The sequence below is a fragment of the Drosophila miranda genome, chromosome 2, assembly GCF_003369915.1.
Source record: "Drosophila miranda strain MSH22 chromosome 2, D.miranda_PacBio2.1, whole genome shotgun sequence".
Classification (NCBI taxonomy): domain Eukaryota; kingdom Metazoa; phylum Arthropoda; class Insecta; order Diptera; family Drosophilidae; genus Drosophila; species Drosophila miranda.
Window position 1 is genome coordinate 22,553,200 of NC_046675.1, and position 20,894 is coordinate 22,574,093.

Sequence of the window (20,894 nt, forward strand, 5' to 3'; positions counted from 1 at the left end):
AGTTTTGTATGACGCAAAAAAGGAAAAAATAAAAACATTTTTCTATCCATTTTTCGTGAAAATTTTACCCCAAAGCCTTAGTTCAACCACCGTCAAAATTGTCTCCAGGCACCGACTGAAAGAATTCTTCAGGATGACTTTGGTAGGACTCGCAGCACGCAAACTAGCGCAAAAACAGAGGTAATAAAAGTAGCCGGGCGCCGAGAAAAAGTAAACTAACTAACCTTCACGCCTCCATAGGTCGGCAAAACTGGCCGCCGCCTTTCCGAATGGCGTACGCTGCCAGAAATGTCTGCAAATGGGCCACTGGAGCTACGAGTGCAAGGAGAAACGCAAATATGTGCACCGTAGCTCACGCACAAAGCAGCTTAGCAAGCATTTGGCAGATAAAGAAGATGCCATTGCCAACAAAACTGCTGCCGAGGCGGCAGCAGTCCAGCCAGTGGCAGCTTCGAGTAAGAAGGAGAAACGCAAGCGAAAGAATAGCAACAGCTCCTCCTCCTCCAGTTCTGGGAGTTCTGGCAGCAGCTCAGGGTCAGACTCGTCTGGCTCGGACTCCAACGATTCCAGCTCCGATTCGGATGAAGACGGCAGTTCTTCGGGCGAGGAATCGGGCTCGTCTAGTAGCTCCAGCTCCAGCTCAGACAGCGACAGCAGCGATGATGAGGTTTCCAAGAAAAAGAAACGGGTCGACAGCTCAGGAGAATCCTCTGACGGTGGCACCCAAGACCCAGAATAATTGAAGGCCAACAACGGTTTTTAGCGCATAGCTTTAGTAGTTTAGTTACTCTTTCGTTCTTTGGTAATTGTAATTTTACCCCTATTTAATTGTACACGTATTTAAGTGCACGAAAGATATGTTTATTTAAGTTCCGAAGTACATAAGTACACGTATGGTCTGTGTGAACTGGCAGATTCATCGCCAGGAAACAAGCACCACGAATAAACATTTTAGCTATCGAATCTCAATCCGAGTCCAATTCCTCACCGCCTTCCAACTTCTTTATAAAGAGGTCCAAATCGATTTTCTGCTGGTTAATTTGATCCGGTTGCATGGCAGCAGGAGTTCCATTCATATCAAAGTGTGTGCGATGAGAAGGCACAGCTCGCTGTGACTCGATGGTACGCTCCAGTCCCAAGGATTTCAGATGCAGTTCCTCCACCTTTGAGTGGGGAATCAAGTTAGTGATTTGTCATGGTTTTAGGCGCGATGCCATACCTTTAGCGAATTTAAGGCCTCCTGGATAACAGGCACCACCTTCAGCAGCTTCTTTTCAATAGCAAGGAGCTCAACTTGTTCCCGCTGCAGCACACGATTGGATTGCAGCATTGTTGTTGTTCTGTTGTTAATGTCAGTGCACATGCACCCCCACATATCGCTTTGAGAAATATCGCCCGCGATCCACAATCGATAGCACTAAGAATGCAAGCCTAGCGGCAGGGCTGATATCGGAAGCAAACCTGGTCGCAAATGGCAGCAATTTTAACCATTCGCGCCTTTGGAAAAATTCACATTTTGTACAGTCAAAACACAACTTGGGGTAAATTTCAGGGTAGATCAGCAAATAAATAGAAAATAGCACTCATATCTTTTCGAATAGTGAACAATGAATATCTGCGCGGAGGGCTGGGCGGCCGAGATGAACAATTTACATTTTACGGCCACTTGCGATATGTTGGATCTGGACCCGGAGATCAAGTTGAAGGCACTTGCCGCCTTTCAACAATCGAATAGCGATGGCGGGCTAACCGAGAAGCGGGATTTGCAAGAATGGCTCTGCTGCGCCGTCTATTGTGAGCTGCAGCGGGTGAAGATCAAGGACATGCTCGATGCCAAACTCATCACCGACTATCCAACGAATGGAGCGGAAAAGGCAGGCACCAGCTGCTGGAACTTGTCGCTGACCAAATTACTCACGGCATTCAAGTTGAACATTAATCAGTTTATGGAGAGAATGAAGCAATGGAACGTGCTGGTCAAGAACGAAAAGGTCTTTCAGCAGGAGATCGACGATATGCAGAGACGGCTATGCATTACCCTGATCCTTAGGAAACACTACCAGCGCGTATTCGATCACCTGTTCGTACTGCCAGAGGAGGACACTGAGAACGTAGAGGCTCGTTCCATCCACACATCACTGTACGAGTTTGGCTGGCTTCTGTTTTTGACCATCCGAAACGAGCTGCCCGGCTTCGCCACCTCGAATCTGGTGAGTGGCTGTCAGGTGCTCATCTGCACTTTGGAGCTTCTCTACGTGAATGCCTTGGAGATGGGCAATCCCTGGGTGATTAACAGGACGTTTCCAGGTGTGCCCAGAAAATGGGGCAGCGATGACTTTGACGATGGCCTGCTCCTCAGGTACAGTGCACTGGAGGACATCTGCTCACTGATCCCAGATCTGCCGCGGAAGGATGTGCGTATCATGAAGAAGTCCTTCTTCCACAAGGCTCTGGTGGTGCTCTTCTCGAATCAGAGTCTGCTGGGCAACGACACCTTCATGCGGGAGATCATTAAGGAAGGCCTCTTGGACGTCAATTTGGCTACTCTAAACCGGAACTACACGAACCATGTGGCCGACATCAGTGAGATCGATGAACGGTTCCTGTCTTGCTGCAAAAAAACGCCGCCCGCGAGGTATAAGCCTAGGGTTCCTTACCGCTACAAGCCGCTTCAAAAGCTCCCCAATGCGATGCCTTCGGTGATCACAGAAGCCTTGGACCCAGAGGACGCTGATGTGCTCAGCAATGTGGAGAATCTCGTGCTTGACATGGCCCGTACTTTTGGAGTGTCCTCGCGAGATCACTTGAGCACAGATGCAGCCGGTGAGTGCTTTACGCTGGCCTGCCGAATCTACTACCAATTCCTTCAGAGGATCATCGGCTCAGAGCTGTTGTTAAAGCCCCATCTGAAGATAGTCCAGCTGCTGAAACAGAGAACTCTGAGTGTCACACTGGTCGCTTGCTGCCTGGAGCTGGCCCTGCGCATCCGCGAGGATCGTGTGGAGGAACTAAAGTTTCCCTTTATCTTGAAATGTTACTCGCTGGATGCGTACGATTTTCAGAAGATCGTGGAGCTGGTGGTGCGGCACCGCACAGGTCTGATCGGTCGCGATCTGATCAGGCACCTACAGGCAGTCGAGGACGAGTGTCTCGGATCGCTGATGTTCCGCGGAGACTCGTCATTTTGGAAAATATTAGGCAAAGCGCAGCGTGTGCCCAGCTGTAAAGAGGTTCAGGCCAGGGACAAGGAGAATGCTTTGGGATCAGGACTGGAGGAAAAACCAAGGACCGGCTTTGTCATCTGTCTGAGCAAGTTCTATTGGCTGGCCAACCAACGCCTGGTTAACCTCTGCCAGAGCCTCGTCTTGATGGAACATTTTCCCAAAATATGGCTCATTGCCGAGCACTCGTTCATCCAACAGGACGGAGATCTCCTCAAGCAGCGGAAACTCGATCACCTGCTGATATGTGCCATCCACTTGCATGCCCGCCTCAAGCGCCTGCGCCTCAACTTTAGTCAGATCCTCCAGCACTACCGCTGGCAGCCCCACGCCCGCAGGGAAGTCTATCGTGCGGTTCCTCTTGGCGATGGCCAGTCCGGGGACATCATTGACTTCTACAACAAGGTCTACGTGAAGAGCATGGAAGACTTTGCCCAGGGTCTGCGCAGTGCAAAGGAAGGTGTGCCACGCCCAGCGCTTCAGGAAACACCGCCGCAAAAAAATCTGGTTTCATTAAATATTTCCGTTTGCACGCAAATCAAGCCGTGGATCAAAATAAACAAATCCAAGGCGGACGCGGAGGATGAGCCGACTTTGGAGGAGCTAGATCAACTGTTAATAACGCCCCTGAAACGTGCCCATTCCAGCAATGAACTTGATCTGCTGGGATCCCCGAATATACGCCAGTGCATTCAGTGATCCGACCTGAACCCACCCACATTTCTGGCTACATTTTACGTAGCATATAGATTATGCTATCACCTTAAGGAAACTCTCATTGTAAATGAAGTAAGAAATAAAGTAAAGACAAGTCTGTACAAACGGTTCGAGCATTTGTATTTGTAAATATATTTTTATTGAATGGATGTTTGTATTTTGAAACTTAGATTCAAATAATTGTGCACCGCATGGGCGGAGGCAGAGGCAGAGGCAGAGGGGACTCGACTGATACGAAACGAAACTAAAAGACATATACAGCACACGAGGAGCTGGGCGGGATTACAGTAGAAGACTTTGTTTTGGGCTTTGAGTGGAGGAAAATAAAAAGAGAGAGAGGAGGAGGAGTGTACACATAAGACATAATGAGAGCGTACGACTTAAACTTAAATAATTTTTGCTGGCTTATACGTTAAATAAAGAGTTAAGATGGAGGAGCGACGGCTGGAGCAGCCACAGTAGCCACAACGCTGGCCGGAGGAATGCTTGAGACAGCGGGCGGCAACACCACCGGTCCCCCCGGTGCACTTGGGGCCTCGGCAACAGGTGCACTGATTGGCGGTGTGGTATCTAGATGAAAAGAGAAGTTCATTTATCTTTCCTATTCAATTGGAAACCTTTTTTTAATCACTTACCCATCGCTGTGGGTACCTGAGGTTGCGCCGCCGCTGCTGCTGCGGCTGCTGCTGCGGCGACTGCTGCCGCTGCTCCTGCTTGTTCGCTGGCAGTGGCCAAAACGGCAGGTATTCCGCCTCCTGGTGGAGGTGCTCCACCAGCAGCTGCCGTCGCCATGGGCGGCGCTGCAAAAGGCGCCCCATTTGGCGGCGGACCCACGCCCACAGCTGATATGTGCGGCGGCAGGGGCTGATGCTGTGCCGATGGTGCGGCCAACGGCTGGGGCTGCACTTGCGCCTGATGGGGCGGCAGTGGCTGCTGCTGCTGCGCATGCAGATGCTGTGGCAGTGGCTGCTGCTGCTGTGGCAGTGGCTGCTGCTGTTGTGGCTGCTGCGGTGGCGGCGTCGGCTGTTGTTGCTGCTGCTGTTGCAGGATCATGGTACCGGCAGCGGCTGCCTGGCCCTGCAGCTCCTGCTGCAGACGATGATGCGCCTGCTGGCGGGCCCGGAACTCGGCGGCCTTCAACTGCTCCAAATGGAACTGCTGACGCTCTGTAATCAGCTGCTGTCGCTGGTACTCCAGGCCCTCGCGCTCCCTCTCCATGGTAGCCTCCAGCTCCTCAAAGTGCCTCAGTTTGATCTCCAGCTTCTTCATTTGCGTCTCGACCAGCAGGGCCACCAAAGACTTGATCTTGCGCTCCTCGAGGGCAGCCAAATGCTTGGCCTTGACGGCCGCCGAGGCCAGAGCGGCTGCTGCTGCCGTCTGCATGTTGTTCTCACTGAAGGCTCCCTCCTTGTTGCTGCCTTGGCCACTCGAGCCATCCTTGGAGCCATCGCTGCCATCCTTTGTCTCCCCGTCGCCACTGTTCTCCTCCGTTTTGATGTCAACATCCACTCCGCCTGCTCCACTGCCACTGGGGACGACTGCTGCTGATGCGGCTGCTGTTGGGTCTGTGGGTGAGGATTTATTTGATTTGTCTGTTTTGCTGGCTTTATCCGACGAATCTTTCGGTTTCTTATTATCTGTAGTAGTGTTCGTGTTGCTTGTGGCTGTCGATGATGATGATGATGATGATGTGGAACTAGAGTCTGTGTTTGTGTTCGTCTTGGTATCCGATTTCGTTTTGTCTTTGGACTTGGCATCGTCTGTTGTGTTGGTGGTTTTTGTTGTTGTTGTTGTTGTAGAACATAAAAACGAAACAAAAAACAAATAAATGACGGCCACATTTCAAACGAATTATAAATTTGCGCATTAAAATCAAATTCAATCAACAAAAAAGAAAGGAAACAGAACATTCCCTCTTAAAATCTCTATAGATATCCATTGAATTACCGTCTTTCTTGGTAAGGTCCTTCATTTCCTCATCACTTCCTGCTCCTCCGCCTGCGCCACCGGCAGCTGTGGCCGAGCCGCTGCTACCATCCTTGCTCTCCTCATCCTCCTTGTCGTTGCCAGTGCCCGCAATCCCGCTGTTGGACAAACCAAAGTTCGGATTGAACTTGCCGCCGGCGGAGGCCTTCTTCACGCTCTTTATATGGATGTCCATAATGGTGGCTGGCACCTCGTCCTAACGACAGGAGAGATTACGATTGCAGGTTGAAACATCAAAGGTTAACAAAGAACAAAGAAATTATGGAATTTCCCACACCTTAATGGCTGCAAATTCCTCCATGGCTGCCTTGGCGGCTGCGGCGGCCACCCGGGGATCCACCACAGAGGCTAAAAATGCCACCGTGGACATAATGGGATTGCCGCTCTTGCTGAATGGGATGGGCTGACAGCCCAGGGGTCCCAGGAAGCCGCCATCGTCCTCCAGATAGGGATCTTCGATGGGCAGCCGAAGGAAATGCAAAATGCACTCGTCCTGGGTGCGGGAGCCCACATGCTCGCACACCTTGTTCCAGTCGTCCTTGTGCATCTCCAGACCCTCGAGCAGAAGCAGTGTCTCCTGGTCGGTCCACTCCCTGGACATGCTGGCCGCCGTGCGGTTTCTCATGGCAGCCGGCTTCTTGGCATACTGATCCAGCTTCAAGCCAAATTGGCTCACGCCAGAGCTCAATCCACTGGCGGCTCCATTCTCCAAGGCCTCCGTCTTGATGGCGCCAAGGGTGCCGCTCTTGTCGCCGCCCAAGCTCTCTAAGCTACCATCCTTGCCCAGCGGCTTCTTGTCGAGATCCAGCAGCGTCTTGGCGGCCGATGGCTGCTGAGTTTTTTGCGGATTAATGGCCTGCAGGCCCGAGGGCGTGTCCGACAGGATATGGAAATGCGAGGTAGGCGGCGGTCCCATGGGCGTGGGACGCAGATCTGCATCGATCTGGTAGTTGATCAATCCCCACTGCTCCAGGAAGGCATGCACCCGCATAATGGCACACACATCTCCCGCTAGATTGCGTCTGCAGGCGGTGCTGGTCAAGTACTCCGTGGGATTGAGTCTAAAATGAAAGGAATACGATGTAAACTGGCAGATAGAGCAGTATTTTCAGGGGTACGGCACCTGTAGGTATCTATCATAAAGTTTCTATAGGCCATGTAGATCTCTGGGGTCTTGGATTTGTTTTTGCTGTTAAAGAACTCTGGCATCGCGCGCTTCTCGATCACGTGGATGGAGTTGTAGTCAAACCATGCCGAATACGAGGGCACAATGATGTGGTGCGTCTGCTCGGTCACATTATCCTCCATATCCTCCTTGACGGACGAGGAGAACTCCTGGGTGTTGCTGTTGTCGCTCGTCTTGCCCGTCTGCGAGTTGTCCCCATCGCCTGTGGACAGTGCCTGGGCAGCACTCCCCCCAGTCATCTCATCGTCCAGATCCGTCATCGTTCCACCTAAAGGGATGCAAAAATATGCTCAACATACAATCCTAGGGAGAAAAAGAGACTTCCACTCACCCTTGATGGGCATCATATCGTTGTCGCCACGCGATTTGCTACCTGGTGCTGGACTGGAAGTCGATTGCAAGGCCGTACTGGCCTTGTGCACCTCCTGAACATTCGGCTCGGCCGGCGGATCATCCAGGTCCCGCGTCAGATCTTCATCTTCCTCATCGTTTCTGGTTTTCTTGTGAATGACGGCCGGGGAACGCTTGCGCTTGCCGGGCTTCGATGTGGATGTTGTGGGCGAGGGCGAGCGACGTCGCTTCTGCTTGCCAGTGCTGGTGCTGGGCTTTTTCTTTTCATCGCCAAAGGACATGATGTCGTCGATGGACATGCGCTGCTTGTGGGTCTTCTTCTTGCCCTGCTCATCCACCTCATAGTCCTCCTCGGCCATCCATTCGTTGTACTGCTCCAAGTCGAGGATCCAGGAGGCCGAGACGCGCCACCTCTCAGCCGGCGATTCCGGATTCTCGGGAATATTCTCCGGCAAATCGAAGCTGTTGACCGTCCACGAATCATAGGATTCGGGAAAGTAGTACCAATGCAGCATCACATGACTGCCACGCTTGAAAATGGGACGCGCATACTCGTCCGGATGCGGATCCACAATGGGATAGACAATGTGCGTGGCATCCTCCTCGTCGGTGACGATTTCTACCCGCCGATTGTCGAGAATCTCGCGCAGCCTTCCCTCGAAACCCTTCTCGATCTCCGGCCTTATATAGATGTAGGGTATGCGGTATAGATCCGCCTCCACCAGAGCCTGCTCGATCTCGATCAGCAGCTGAATGTTGGGATCCTTCCTCGTGGGATTCTTTCCAATGGAAAAGTCAAACTTCTTTCCCCGCTGCTCCGCGCGGAATCGGAACATCGTGGAGAAGATGATGCACAGACCTCCGCCGTTCTTAAAGTCCAGAAAGCAACGCATCTGACGGGAGGAAGGGAAGACATTTCGATTAAAGCTGCTCGCTCCACAAACATAATATCCAAATCCCATCCCCGAAATTATAATATTCGCATGTACACACGAACACGGACACAGAACACCCTGTACAAAGAGTACCCTCCCCACACACGACTACTAACCGGAATTCTGGTCGCCGGCGGCTCGGCCGAATTTTTGCCCAGCTTCGCCTCCACATATTGCAGAAATTGTATAAGCAATTGAGCCAGGGACTCCTTGGTAATGGGCTCCGAGCTGTGCGCCAGGTACTAAAAGGGAAGAGTTTTTGCAATTGATTGTTTTTTTTTCCACGAACTAAAGCGCCATTTTTGTTTTGCGTCGGCAGCGTTGTTGTACTCACCTTTTTACAATTCTTTTGCAGCCATTGCCTGATTGATTCGAAGCCCTGCAGCGTCTCTGACGACTGAAAGAAGTCAATATTCGGACTTCCGTCCTTCTTGGGGCCCAGTGTGTTCATCATGCAACACTTTTTATGGGCTTTTATCAATTATATTTGCAGTTTTCCGGAAAAAGAAATCACTATCGAAAACGAAAAAGGGACGCACACAATTACCGAAATAATCGATTGTGGGAGTGCATCCCTGGGGAAACAATCGGTGCGGATACCGATGTTTTTCAAACCTGTAAATGTTAGTGGTGTGCTGTGATATTTTCATATGTTATTAAAGGTATCGCACACAAATACCGATATTTCTTTTGCGCTACCCTGTTCATCGATAAGTATATTCTTATCTAACGACGAGAAACAACAGAAAAACAGTGTAATTTGCTCAAAATTATTCAGAAAGCTACTTCCGTTGATGCTATATTCCACAGAAAATATCCGCATTCCCGTTCAAAACAATATTACCAATACTTTATCAACTCAACCAAAACTATATATCGATGTATTGATATATCGATACCCAGTTATATCTCTATCTCGCTCTGGCATCTGCCGTTCATCTATTTCTGTCTCCCTCACACCGCCTAAAAACTGCATGTTCCGTGCTGAGCCAAGCACACTATAAATGTAACAGCCATCGGAACAACATGACTCCTGAAAACGAAAACCGAAAATTAAAAAGCCCCGTGCGGACGGAGAGTGTTTGTGTCAGCGTGAAGCCCAATGTTAAGTTAAAACATTGATTGTATGCGACCAAACGACATTTGCCGCATTCTAATCAAATACGCCACACCGGACCCCAGACCGAAGCGCGTATGCAAGTGTGTGTGTGCGTGAAAAATCAATTGTGCGTGCGTGTGCGAGTGAATAAGAAAACGCGATTTGTGACGCTGCTTGCAAAAAAAAAAAACGTTGAACGCTGCAGCAGCAGCAGCAGAGCAGAGCAAGGAGTAGGGGGCATTGATTGTACAGTTTTTGGGAGCATACAAATCAATTAGAAAATGCAGAGCGCATGAGTTGAATCGCAAGTTGCAAAACCTTGCGCGAGAGACTTGCCAGTCGCGTGTCCCCTCACAAAAGCTGATTGCTTGTTGGGAGGGTGAAAGGCAGGCCGCCGCCGCCGCCACAAACGCAACCATTGCCAAAGGTGAGTGATATAACATTAAAAAACATGCATATCTAATGAGTACGTACACGTTCTGTTCTCCATAATAGCAGCAGTCGAGCTTTATTCTCGCCAGAGAGATTATTGCATTGGTATTATTTCACATGCGGCACGGGGGGCGTTGTGTTAACCGAGGGTCGGGTCTCCCTCGCGCTGCTGCCAGTTTAGCGTATTTCAGGCTAGATCTGGCATTCTGGCCTATATTAGCTGTTGAGCTTGTTTTAGCTTTAAATGTAATTTGCATCTCTTCTGTAGATTGGAACTAGTTTATTTGTGCATCTCCGATGCTGCTCTCTGTCCATTTGTCCACAAAATGTCCCTTATTTTTTTTGGTGGTTTGGGTTTTAGCTGTATTTGTTTTCTAGCTAGCTTGTATGGACTCTATTCTGGCAGCACTGACGGAGTCTGTCGTCGTCTCCGCTTATCGTCGACTGCGACAGCGGCAGAGGCGTTGCCAGCGTTTTGCTTCCGTTGCCCGTTTCCATGTGTGTGGGTGTGTGTGTAATGCTTATGTTATTGCTGTGCTGCTCTCTCGCACTCAGCACGCGGGGCCAAGGGGGCACAGTGTGTTTTGATAAGAGAGGAGCAGCCATTGAGGAAACTTTATTCAAAGCTCTGGAATATATGCTCTCGATATGTCCGTGCACTAATTTCATAGGAAGTCCATTCTGAATGCTGTTTATCCGCTTGGGCCGGATAACAGTTGTTACAGATGTACAGTCGCGCTCACAATTATATGACCCAGTAAGAGCCATCTTTTGCCTGAAATTATTGCCAAAACAAAACGAATTTTGTTCTTCTTTTGTGAGTTTTTGTTTTATCGCTTCGATTTTTTCTTTGATTCTTGGCAGCTGAAACCCCTATCCCAAGTGAAATGCGCCTCGTTCTAGTATTTTTAGTCGGCAGCACATTGCTCAATTTGTTTTTAGTCTTTTGCTATTTGTGTCGTCCGGCCAGCGGTGGGGCGGATGGTGGTGGTCGGCAGCCCATTCATTGGACTCTATTCTCTGTTGTTGCCTCTCGGTTTCAGTGGGTGGACGAACTACAGTCGCCAGCCATCAGCCATCAGCCGCCACCATCAGCCACCAGCGTAGCAAAAATGTGGAATGCCCATACGTTGCGGGTGTCCACGTTGCCGCACAACAAGGCAATAGGCAATACGAGTACGAGTACGAGCAGCAGCCCCAAGCCGCAAGAAACAGAGCTCCAGCACCTGTATTTATTTATGGTCTGCTGCCGTAATCGACGACAAGCCCCATTGACGGACTCACACTCTGGGTACTGCTGCAGTCTCTTTCTCTCTGTCTCTTACTGGCTTCTCCTCTTTCTTGCCGTCTCTCTTTGACGCTTGGGGTAGGGCGGCTCTTGAACTAGTTTCCAAAACGGAGCCTCAACTTTTTGCATACCCTACTACCCTTTCTTGTGGGGGCATAATGGCCATTGCAAAGCTGTTGGAACGCACAGAAATTTGAGTTATTTCTTGCATTCAGGAATGTCTTATTTTCAGGAATATTGGTTGCTCAGCTTAAGGGATATTGCATCTTCTAGGGTATCTAACGATTCGTCATTGTTTTCTTGTCATAGTTTCTTTTTTGAGGAACAACAATTGAATATTCAAAAGGTTTTAGTTGAAGAACTAGATGCTCTGCCTCCGAAAGTGCGTCATTCCATCCATACCATATAAGCCATCCCCATATGATTCTCAGAACTCCTTTCAGTTCTGTTTGTTTTGCCAATAAATTCGATTGGGTACTCTGTGCAGCAGTGTGTGCAACATTCTGCGCTGCAGCTGTTATAATATCCCCACCGCACCCCCCATTATTGTTGTCGAAATAAATATTGAACTTTCATCTAGCAAAAACAGTCGAAATTTGCCCCCAAAAATGGATTGGGAGCACAGCCACATGAAAATCGAGAAATATGCTTTAATTTTTAAAGAGTAAATTTCTTTAAAAACCTATAAATTGCGACAAACTAACCTGTGGATTGTATGTACATACTAATTTCTAAATAAATGGTTATGGCCATGTCCCCATGCCTTAATCGTTCCGTTTATGTGTCCACACCATATTGATAATAATGAAAATGTGGGCCCATTCGGGCGGCAGGCAGGCAGCTTATCTATCGCAGAAAATGTATAAATAAACGTGCAACCCCGCTGCCCCCCACACGCCCCACCGTCCCACTTGCCACATAGTAGACCGAAGAACAGCGCGACAATGGGTGGTAAAATCAATACAATAATTGCGATGGCGATTGCCGCATTTTGTATTTGTCGATTTTCATCTAATGGAAGTTTAATTACAAAGCATTTTCCAAAAGGCCCGCTTTCAGGGGCAGAGCCAGAGCCACGCCACCTGCCAAGGTCTCGGTACAATATATAGATATAGTCATCGATATAGTAGGGACTCCTCTTTAAATGGATTATCCATGCGACACATGTCTCCCCCTCATACAAATGCTTTCATTATTTGTTTATTCTTTTATTTATGTTTATGTAAGTGTGTGTTTTTTATTGGATATTAAGCACGTGACTGGGTATTATCATAGGATAGGCGATTACGTATCGTATTCTTGTAATTCTAGAATTGGTTTCTACGTCGTCAGTTCTTTTCGAGAACTTCTTTGCGTTGGTTCAGTGAACCTTAAGTTTCTGTTTCTCTGCTGCTTATCTCTCTTCTCCCCCCCCCCCCCCCCCCCCCCCTCTCCCCCTCTTCCTTCCAAATACCCCGCTGATAAGACATCTAAAAAAGAAAAGGGAGTGCTCTTATCTTTTCTGAATACTATATTGGTAATCCGCTTATTGGGTAAACGAATGCTTGTGCTATTCACCTTTTTGATACCACGACGTCCACAGTGCAGTGCATTCCACGTTCACACGTGACTGGCAAAACCAAACACAGCTGATTACCCAAAAAGCGACTTATTAACTCAGTAATTGTAGTTTTTTCTTATACTATTCGAATATTTCGCACCTCAGTTCATCTAAAAGCCACAAGTTTGGGTAATTTCGAATATATTTTAACATTTTTTTGTTGCTATTTTATCCAAATATATCCCTAGAATCGCTCGTGGCGAATGGTCACATTCGTGCCACTTGCCAGACATTTTTCCTTGGACTTTTTGTCAGCGTCATTTGTGGGGAATGTGCCCCAACAGGGGCTTCTCCGCTTGATAGTCCGCTTTTCAATATCTTTAAAGACAAGCGTTGATATAGCCCTTTGCTCGTCACCTCGTCAGGTTCGGCGTAATACGGTTGCGCTTGTCCGTAGTCCCTGGTCGTATGCAAAATCCCGTAATTTACTCAATTGTCACGTTCTGCTCCCGAACGAACGCTCACGCCTCAACGGGCCAGTCAGGCACCAGAGCACAGCACAACAGAGCCATTGAAGCACCCATTCAAGCAGTGAATGAGTCAATTTGCGAGAGGCCCCTAGCCCACCTCTTATCGACCAAATGAAATGGATTGAGGCACCACTGAAATCCACTTCCTACCCCCTACCCCCTGGAAGCACAGTCCAAGCCTTTGTCCACGTGGCTTCGCTTATTGGACAAAAGAGGCACTGGAAAATGTCATAAATCTATGTTTTTGACCCCACAGACCAGACCACCCCCCCACCCCCCACTGGAATGGCGGCAGTAGTTTATCGCACATTACTATGTGCATCTGTCTAATGCTAATGCAAATGCAACTAACTAAAAGTTAGAATAAATATATGTATAGTTTATAGAATAATATAGACTGCCCAGAGGGTACAAAAGGTCGCTCTCTCTCTCACTGTCTGTCTGTCTACAATTATTATACAAATAGTACCCACATCAGAACCACGAGATAGATGTAATTTTGATTGGCCTTGACAATGGTTTTTTATTTCTACCTGTAGTACAAATGTGCGTCCATTTATGAAGTTTTAGGTCGGCTTTTTCGCCGGATCCTAAATTTCCAACTGGGGTTCCTGGGCATCAATGTGCCGCGTCATGCACACTGCATGTATTTTGTTTTGGGATTCGCGGGCTACCGGCTTGGAGCATTCAAAGACACTGTTAATCTTATCCTATTAATAATTCTCCCTCTTCTCTTGTGCTGTCCAGATTAGTTACTTAGCGGAGTAGAGGAGAGAGGAGACCCGTCGATCCAGGGCGGACGGACGGACACTCAAATTGTATCACAAACCTCTTCCATTTATATAATGACATCTCGGTAAGAAGCAGCTCTTGCGCAAAGAGAACACACAACTAATCCCGTGCTGTTACCCACTTTGCAGACTTGATCGACTGTTCATCCTACTCGAGTCGGGGTCCACAGCGGCCACACGTCAAGCGGCCGCCAAGCAGATTGGCGAAGTTCAAAAACTCTATCCGCAGGAGCTGCATGTGCTGCTCAATCGGCTGGTCGGCTACCTGCACAGCTCGTCATGGGAGACGCGCATTGCGGCAGCCCAGACCGTGGAGGCCATACTCAAGCAGGTGCCCGCATGGCAACCCGAAGAACAGTTGGGCGGAGTGGCGGGCGCTGGAGCGGGAATCATAATAAAGAAGGAAAGACCGTCGAGCGATGGGACCGCCGAAGAGGATAGCTGCCAGTCGAGTGGATCCTCGACAACTGGCGGCAGCGAGCGGATGCTGAGCTTCGACGAGTTCGATCTGCAGCAGATCCTCCACAAGGGAGCGCGTCTAATCGGCTCCGAGGGCAATGAGTTCGATGTGCAGGAGGAGCAGCCGGCGAGTGGCGGGGGAGCGGAGGAAGAGCAGCAGCGGAGCGTGGCCAGTCGCCTGAGTCGACAGCGAGCGCTGCTCAACGACAAACTCGGGCTAACGGCAGCCGCCAAGATGGGTGTCAATCTCACGGACATGATCACCGACGAGGATGTGGCACTGGCGCGGAGTGGCACCAACTACAATGTGAACGCCGAGAAGATGCCCGTGGAGCATATACTGAACATAAAGCCACAGGCGGCGGCAGCCAACGGGAAGACCCTGAGCTGCAGGGAAATGAATCGAGCGAAGCGCAAGGCCCGGCAAGGGACGACCACGACGGCTGCCTCCTCCGTGACGCCCACCTGCAGTCGCCGCAACTCGAACAGCAATCACAGCACTGGCAGCAACAGCAACGGCAACGGCAATGGCAATGGGAATGGTGCCACAAGCGCGCCAGTGGCCACCATCGCAGCGGCAGCGACAGTCGCAGCCCCCGCCGGCGATGAGCCAGAGAAAAAGAAACTAAAGTCGAGCGTTGGTCAGGAGATATTTTACAGCTTAAATGGTGAGTGGGCGGCGGAGTGAGTGAGTGGCTGGAGGCCATTAATTACACTTAATTCATGGATTAACCTTCTCTCTCTCTATCTCTCTTTCTCTGTTAATTGTAGCCGCCGTACCGGATGCCACTGGCACTTGGGTCGATGCCATTTCGTGGCCCTTGGATAACTTTTGTTCGCGCCTCTTCATCGATCTATTTCATGCCAAATGGGAGGTACGCCACGGCGCAGCCACAGCCCTGCGCGAACTGATCAACCAGCATGCCCAGGGCGCTGGGAAGTCGCTCACTCAAACGAGAGAACAAATGCACGAGGCGCACAGTCGCTGGCTGGAGGATGCGGCACTACGTCTGCTCTGTGTCCTGTCCTTGGACCGTTTCGGGGACTTTGTCTCCGACCAGGTGGTGGCGCCAGTGCGCGAGACTTGCGCCCAAGTACTGGGGACCCTCGTCAAGGAGCTTGAGGCATCGAAGGTGCAGCGGATTGTGAACATACTGCTGCAGTTGATCCAGCACAAGAACGAGTGGGAGGTGCGCCACGGGGGGTTGCTCGGCCTGAAGTATGTGTTTGTGGTGAGGGAGGAGCTGCTGCCGATCTACATTCCCCAATCGATCTCCAACATACTGATCGGCCTGCTGGACGCCGTGGATGATGTGGGGGCTGTGGCTGCGGCCACATTGATACCCGTCTCCGCCTGCCTGCCGAAGCTGCTGAGCCCCGTGCAGGTCTCTTCGATCGTGAAGATGCTGTGGGATCTGCTGCTCGATCAGGATGAGCTGACGTCCGCCTGCAATAGTTTTATGGGCCTCCTGGCGGCCATTCTGTGTCTGCCGCAGGCTGCCAACTGGATAGAAATGGAGCCGATGGCCACTCTCGTGCCACGCCTGTGGCCCTTTCTCTCGCACAGCACAAGTTCGGTGCGCAGATCGACGCTCAAGACGCTTCTCACCCTCACCAGTGCGGATAAGCAGCTGAAGATTAAGCAGGAGAAGGACGAGGAGGATCAGCCCAAAATGAAGCTCAACTTTGGCGTCAAGGATTGGAAGTCGGAGCTGCTGAGGCAGGCCCTCAGGCACATCTATCAGCGGATACTGGTGGAGCCTCAGGCGGATATACAGGGACTGGCGCGTCAGGTGTGGTCCAATCTCATCGAGCATGCGGATCTGGGCGCGCTGCTGATTGCCGCCTGTCCGTATGTCTCCTCCTGGATCTGCCTGTCGATGCAGCCCCCCAAGTTGGCCTTCGATCCATCGGTACTCATCAGAGCAGGCAGCGGCGGTGGTGACCCAGCGACTGGAATCCCCTCTCGAAGGCGGACTGCACGGATTGGCGACGACCTGGGCGGCGGCATCCTGGCGCACGCGAATGCCCAGCAAAAACTGTATTTGGGCGGCAGCGAGGCGACTCCGTTGGACCTAAGAGAGGCGAACTTTATGCGCGCCAGGATCTCCTCATCGCGGGCACTCGGGGCACTCTCCCATTACCTGGTGCAGCCAGCTCCCGGAGTGGTGTACACCCCCCAGATGGAGAGTCCCACGGATCTGTACACGAAAGTGCTTCTGGGGCATCTGAATGCCCACTCGGCAGTGCAGCGGATCGTCTGCGGGCTGATTATTGCCTTCTGGGCGCTGGAGGATGAGCCAGTGCGTCCGGGGCCACCGAATCTGCAGGAGAAACTGCATCAGTGCGTAAGCGAATACGTGTACTACGATGAGGTGGCCACCTCCCTGACCAGACTGCTGCAGGAGGCGCAGGACTTTATAGCCACGCTGAAGCAGAACAAGATCCCCATCAATGACTTTAACAATGCCAAGATCCTGACCCTCGAGCAGATCGAGGCAGTGGCCACCACACTGAGCGACAATCTGCGCAGCCTGGCCCTCAAGCCGAAGCTCCTGGACATGCTCGAGGAGCGGCGACGCAGCCTGCAGGCCTCCTACCAGCAGACGACCAGTGAGCAGGGCGCCTACCATGTGAGTGCCCAGGCAGCACTCGCCGGAGCCATTTGCGCCCTCCACTGCCTGCCCGAGAAGCTGAATCCGGTGGTGAAGCCTCTGATGGAGTCCATTAAGCGGGAACAGTGCGTCCAACTGCAACAGCTCTCCGCCGAGTTCCTGGTCCACCTGATGGATCAGGTTTGTGATAGAAATCCTAGTCCAAACAGCAAGATTCTGAAGAATCTGTGCACTCTTCTGCGCAGCGATGCAGACCATACGCCTATGCTGGTAAGGACGCGATCGGAATCACCAGAATCCACAGCCACATGACAGCCATTGCTCTCTTTTCTTTTAGGTGATGCCACAGCAAACCCTCACGCAGATACAGGGACAGCCACAGAACACTTCGGGTGCCAGCAGCAGCTGCCTTTACTACGGCATACTGACACTCACCCTCCAGCAGGCCATGACGTCTGGCAGTGGCTCCAACAGCAGTGGCGGCACGCGTGGCACTGGAACAGCGTCCACCGGATCTTCGCGCGGTCCCGGACGACCGCCGGCGAGCGAGATCTTGGCTGCCGCCGCAGCGGCCTCAGCGCACGTGGAGCTGAAAGTGCAGCAGGCCAAGGAGGCAGAGGCCAAGCAGTGTCGCATTCAGCGCCTGGGAGCCGCTTGCACCATCGCCAAGCTGTGCAGCACCTTTGGGGAGCACATGCTCGAGAAGGTGACCATATTCCAGCAGCTAATGTTCGGGAAGGTCGCGCAGTTTGTCCAAGAAACGGACCTGCTGAAGCTGGCCAACACTCTGCCAGAGCTGCAGGCATGCACCGAGCTGATTGGCTCCCTGCAGCTGATCGAGACAGCGGCCCCGCATCTGCACCAGGCACTGCATCCGCAGATGTACGCCCTGCTCCCTCCCCTGGGATTCATTGTGAGGCATCCCCTGAAGGCAGTGCGACACATGGCGGCCCGCTGCATTGCCGTGCTGGCGGAGATCAATGCCTGCATGACGATGAACTTTGTGGTGCAGGAGCTGCTGCCGTTGCTCGGCAAGATTGAGCAGCTCATCGAACGACAGGGTGCAGTGGAGGCCATTGAGCGTGTGGTCAGTCGGCTGCAGATCAAGGTGGTGCCGTACATAGTCCTGCTGGTGGTGCCCCTGCTCGGGGCCATGAGCGACCCGAATGAGGCCGTGCGCCTGCTGTCCACCCACTGCTTTGCCAATCTGGTGCAGCTGATGCCCCTGGACGGCGGCTGCAAGACGGAGCAGCTGAAGAGCGAGCCGTTGCAGGCGCGAAGGACGCGCGATCGGGAGTTCCTCGACTACCTTTTCAATCCCAAGTCCATTCCGAACTACCAGGTGCCAGTGCCGATCAGCGTGGAGCTGCGCTGCTACCAGCAGGCGGGCATCAATTGGCTGTGGTTCCTCAACAAGTACAACCTGCACGGCATACTCTGCGACGACATGGGTCTGGGCAAGACCCTCCAGACCATCTGCATCCTGGCCGGCGATCATCTGCAGCGCCAGGCGGCGGCGCACACCAATCTCCCGAGTCTCGTGATCTGTCCGCCGACCCTCACAGGCCACTGGGTGTACGAGGTGGAGAAGTTCCTCGGCCAGAGCTCTGTGCTGCGGCCCCTCCACTACTTTGGCTTCCCCCTCGGGCGCGAGAAGCTGCGCAGTGAGATTGGGACGACGTGCAACCTCGTTGTGGCCTCCTACGACACGGTCCGCAAGGACATCGACTTCTTCCGTGGCATCCACTTCAACTACTGCGTCCTGGACGAGGGGCACATCATCAAGAACGGCAAGACCAAGAGCTCAAAGGCCATCAAGCAGCTGAAGGCGAACCACAGGCTGATCCTCTCGGGCACGCCCATCCAGAACAATGTCCTGGAGCTGTGGTCCCTCTTCGACTTCCTTATGCCGGGCTTCCTGGGCACCGAGAAGCAGTTTATCCAACGCTTCTCGCGCCCCATTTTGGCATCGCGCGATGCCAAGAGTTCACCCAAAGAGCAGGAGGCCGGTGTCCTGGCCATGGAGGCATTGCATCGCCAGGTCCTGCCCTTCCTGCTGCGCCGTGTCAAGGAGGATGTGCTCAAGGATCTGCCACCGAAAATAACCCAGGATCTGCTGTGTGAGCTGAGTCCCCTCCAACTGCGACTCTACGAGGACTTTAGCAGCAAACACCTGAAGGGATGCTTGGATAAGTTCGGGGAAACGACGGCGGTGGCCTCGACGGAGAATCTCAGCAACAAGACGCACATCTTCCAGGCCCTGCGCTACCTGCAGAACGTATGCAATCACCCCAAGCTGGTGCTCCGCCAATCCGAGGAGCTGTCCCACGTGTCCGCCCAGCTGGCGCTCTCCAACAGCTGCCTGGACGACATTGAACACTCGGCCAAGTTGCCAGCCCTGAAGTATGTGTACCGATCTTCTCTCTATCGAGAGCATCATTCATTCTCTTCATCCACAGACAACTTCTCCTCGACTGCGGCATTGGTGTGCAAACGGAGTCAGTCAGCCAGCATCGGGCGCTCATTTTTTGCCAGCTGAAGGCCATGCTGGACATTGTGGAGCACGATCTGCTGCGGCGGCACCTTCCCAGCGTCACGTACTTGCGGCTGGATGGCAGTGTGCCCGCCTCCCAGCGCCAGGATATAGTCAATAACTTTAATAGCGATCCCAGCATTGATGTACTGCTCCTGACCACGCTGGTAAGACTCTGATCTGATACATCTCCCATTGGAAGTACTATCAATATTATGTGCTTGTAGGTTGGCGGCTTGGGTCTGAATTTAACTGGGGCCGACACCGTCATCTTTGTGGAGCACGACTGGAATCCCATGAAGGATCTGCAGGCCATGGATCGAGCCCACCGAATCGGCCAGAAGAAGGTGGTCAATGTGTATCGCCTGATCACCCGCAACTCGCTCGAGGAGAAGATCATGGGGCTGCAGAAGTTCAAAATCCTCACCGCCAATACGGTGGTGAGTGCCGAGAATGCCTCGCTCCAGACGATGGGCACCTCGCAGATCTTCGATCTCTTCAATGGAGGCAATGGCAAGGCTGGCGGCGGATCAGCCGCCACGGAAACACAATCTGCTGCTGGTGGCATGTCCGTGAACACGTTCATCGAGAACATGCCGGAGCTGTGGTCCGAGCACCAGTACGAGGAGGAGTACGATTTGGGCAACTTTGTGCAGGCACTGAAAAAATAAGCAATCTTCCCCCCATCCATCCCCCAGTCGCTTCCCACACTCTAAGACTTCCAGAGAAAGAGAGTTCTGTTTTAGGCTAAGGTTGGAAAATGCATTCGGAAGAACTGTTTCGGAATGTTTTCTTGTTCCTTTTATAAAAAATTGCAAAACAAAACAGGAAATTTTTAGAAATAAACAGAAAAAACGTTGGAAAATTCAATTCTATTTGCGAATTGCTTTACTCTTGCCAGACGAACATTGTCGATGCAGCGGTTTAATTTAAATATATGTAGATAGAAAGAAATAGATCCGAAAATTGATATGAAATGGGTAGAGACCATGAAGTCGTTACCGCCTAACATATGTATGTACACATCCTCCGCTGCCTACAGCTCTGGTCTACCACTCCGGTCCCCGTTGTGCCAGGCCTAATTAAAGGCATTTAAATTAAACGGCATTTTATACAACGAAACGAACCTTAATTGCAAAAGGGAAAAAATAGATGACTTATTGATGCATTAACATAAACTTGACACCTATATCAGGGTAATTTAACTTTTG

At 51.5% G+C, this 20,894-nt stretch overlaps 5 protein-coding genes across 6 annotated transcripts; 3 read left to right on the plus strand and 2 right to left on the minus strand.

Annotated features, from left to right (window-relative positions):
- Positions 1-8: 8 nt before the first annotated feature.
- LOC108155418 (zinc finger CCHC domain-containing protein 10) lies at positions 9-963 on the plus strand. Its single transcript, XM_017286218.2, has 2 exons — positions 9-180; positions 241-963. Exons 1-2 carry the CDS (start codon positions 134-136, stop codon positions 737-739), a joined length of 546 nt encoding a protein of 181 aa, XP_017141707.1. The 5' UTR covers positions 9-133; the 3' UTR covers positions 740-963.
- Positions 840-1,373, minus strand: LOC108155419. Its single transcript, XM_017286219.2, has 2 exons — positions 1,220-1,373; positions 840-1,163 (listed from the first exon to the last, which is right to left on the minus strand). The coding sequence occupies exons 1-2, from the start codon at positions 1,361-1,363 to the stop codon at positions 966-968; spliced, it is 342 nt and encodes a 113-aa protein (XP_017141708.2). The 5' UTR covers positions 1,364-1,373; the 3' UTR covers positions 840-965.
- A 59-nt stretch (positions 1,374-1,432) lies between these two features.
- Positions 1,433-4,048, plus strand: LOC108155416 (retinoblastoma family protein). Its single transcript, XM_017286213.2, has 2 exons — positions 1,433-1,541; positions 1,602-4,048. The coding sequence occupies exon 2, from the start codon at positions 1,608-1,610 to the stop codon at positions 3,918-3,920; it is 2,313 nt and encodes a 770-aa protein (XP_017141702.1). The 5' UTR covers positions 1,433-1,541; positions 1,602-1,607; the 3' UTR covers positions 3,921-4,048.
- Positions 4,042-8,966, minus strand: LOC108155414 (SWI/SNF complex subunit SMARCC2). 2 transcript variants are annotated; one of them, XM_033389014.1, is made up of 8 exons: positions 8,731-8,966; positions 8,513-8,638; positions 7,442-8,354; positions 7,048-7,378; positions 6,202-6,985; positions 5,886-6,120; positions 4,574-5,503; positions 4,042-4,508 (listed from the first exon to the last, which is right to left on the minus strand). In XM_033389014.1, exons 1-8 carry the CDS (start codon positions 8,848-8,850, stop codon positions 4,363-4,365), a joined length of 3,585 nt encoding a protein of 1,194 aa, XP_033244905.1. In that variant the 5' UTR covers positions 8,851-8,966; the 3' UTR covers positions 4,042-4,362. The 2 variants fall into 2 exon arrangements, with proteins under 2 accessions (XP_033244905.1, XP_017141701.1); XM_017286212.2 differs by having other exon boundaries at positions 4,574-5,698; positions 8,731-8,965.
- A 423-nt stretch (positions 8,967-9,389) lies between these two features.
- Positions 9,390-20,553, plus strand: LOC108156281 (TATA-binding protein-associated factor 172). Its single transcript, XM_017287655.2, has 7 exons — positions 9,390-9,922; positions 14,033-14,141; positions 14,206-15,203; positions 15,307-17,420; positions 17,488-19,553; positions 19,610-19,850; positions 19,911-20,553. The coding sequence occupies exons 2-7, from the start codon at positions 14,131-14,133 to the stop codon at positions 20,352-20,354; spliced, it is 5,874 nt and encodes a 1,957-aa protein (XP_017143144.1). The 5' UTR covers positions 9,390-9,922; positions 14,033-14,130; the 3' UTR covers positions 20,355-20,553.
- Positions 20,554-20,894: the final 341 nt, after the last annotated feature.

Bases quoted from the DNA above. Each gene is read 5' to 3' on its own strand.
- LOC108156281 (XM_017287655.2), top strand. The intron at 17,421-17,487 runs GTAAGGACGCGA...CTTTTCTTTTAG, and splicing joins CAGACCATACGCCTATGCTG to GTGATGCCACAGCAAACCCT. The intron at 19,851-19,910 runs GTAAGACTCTGA...ATGTGCTTGTAG, and splicing joins TACTGCTCCTGACCACGCTG to GTTGGCGGCTTGGGTCTGAA.
- LOC108155414 (XM_017286212.2), bottom strand. From the start codon at position 8,850: ATGATGAACACACTGGGCCCCAAGAAGGACGGAAGTCCGAATATTGAC. The intron at 6,121-6,201 runs GTGTGGGAAATT...TCCTGTCGTTAG, and splicing joins AGGAATTTGCAGCCATTAAG to GACGAGGTGCCAGCCACCAT. The intron at 5,699-5,885 runs GTAATTCAATGG...CCAACACAACAG, and splicing joins GGACCTTACCAAGAAAGACG to ACGATGCCAAGTCCAAAGAC.
- LOC108155418 (XM_017286218.2), top strand. From the start codon at position 134: ATGACTTTGGTAGGACTCGCAGCACGCAAACTAGCGCAAAAACAGAG. The intron at 181-240 runs GTAATAAAAGTA...ACGCCTCCATAG, and splicing joins AAACTAGCGCAAAAACAGAG to GTCGGCAAAACTGGCCGCCG.
- LOC108155416 (XM_017286213.2), top strand. From the start codon at position 1,608: ATGAATATCTGCGCGGAGGGCTGGGCGGCCGAGATGAACAATTTACAT.
- LOC108155419 (XM_017286219.2), bottom strand. From the start codon at position 1,363: ATGTGCACTGACATTAACAACAGAACAACAACAATGCTGCAATCCAAT. The intron at 1,164-1,219 runs GTATGGCATCGC...CCCCACTCAAAG, and splicing joins AGGCCTTAAATTCGCTAAAG to GTGGAGGAACTGCATCTGAA.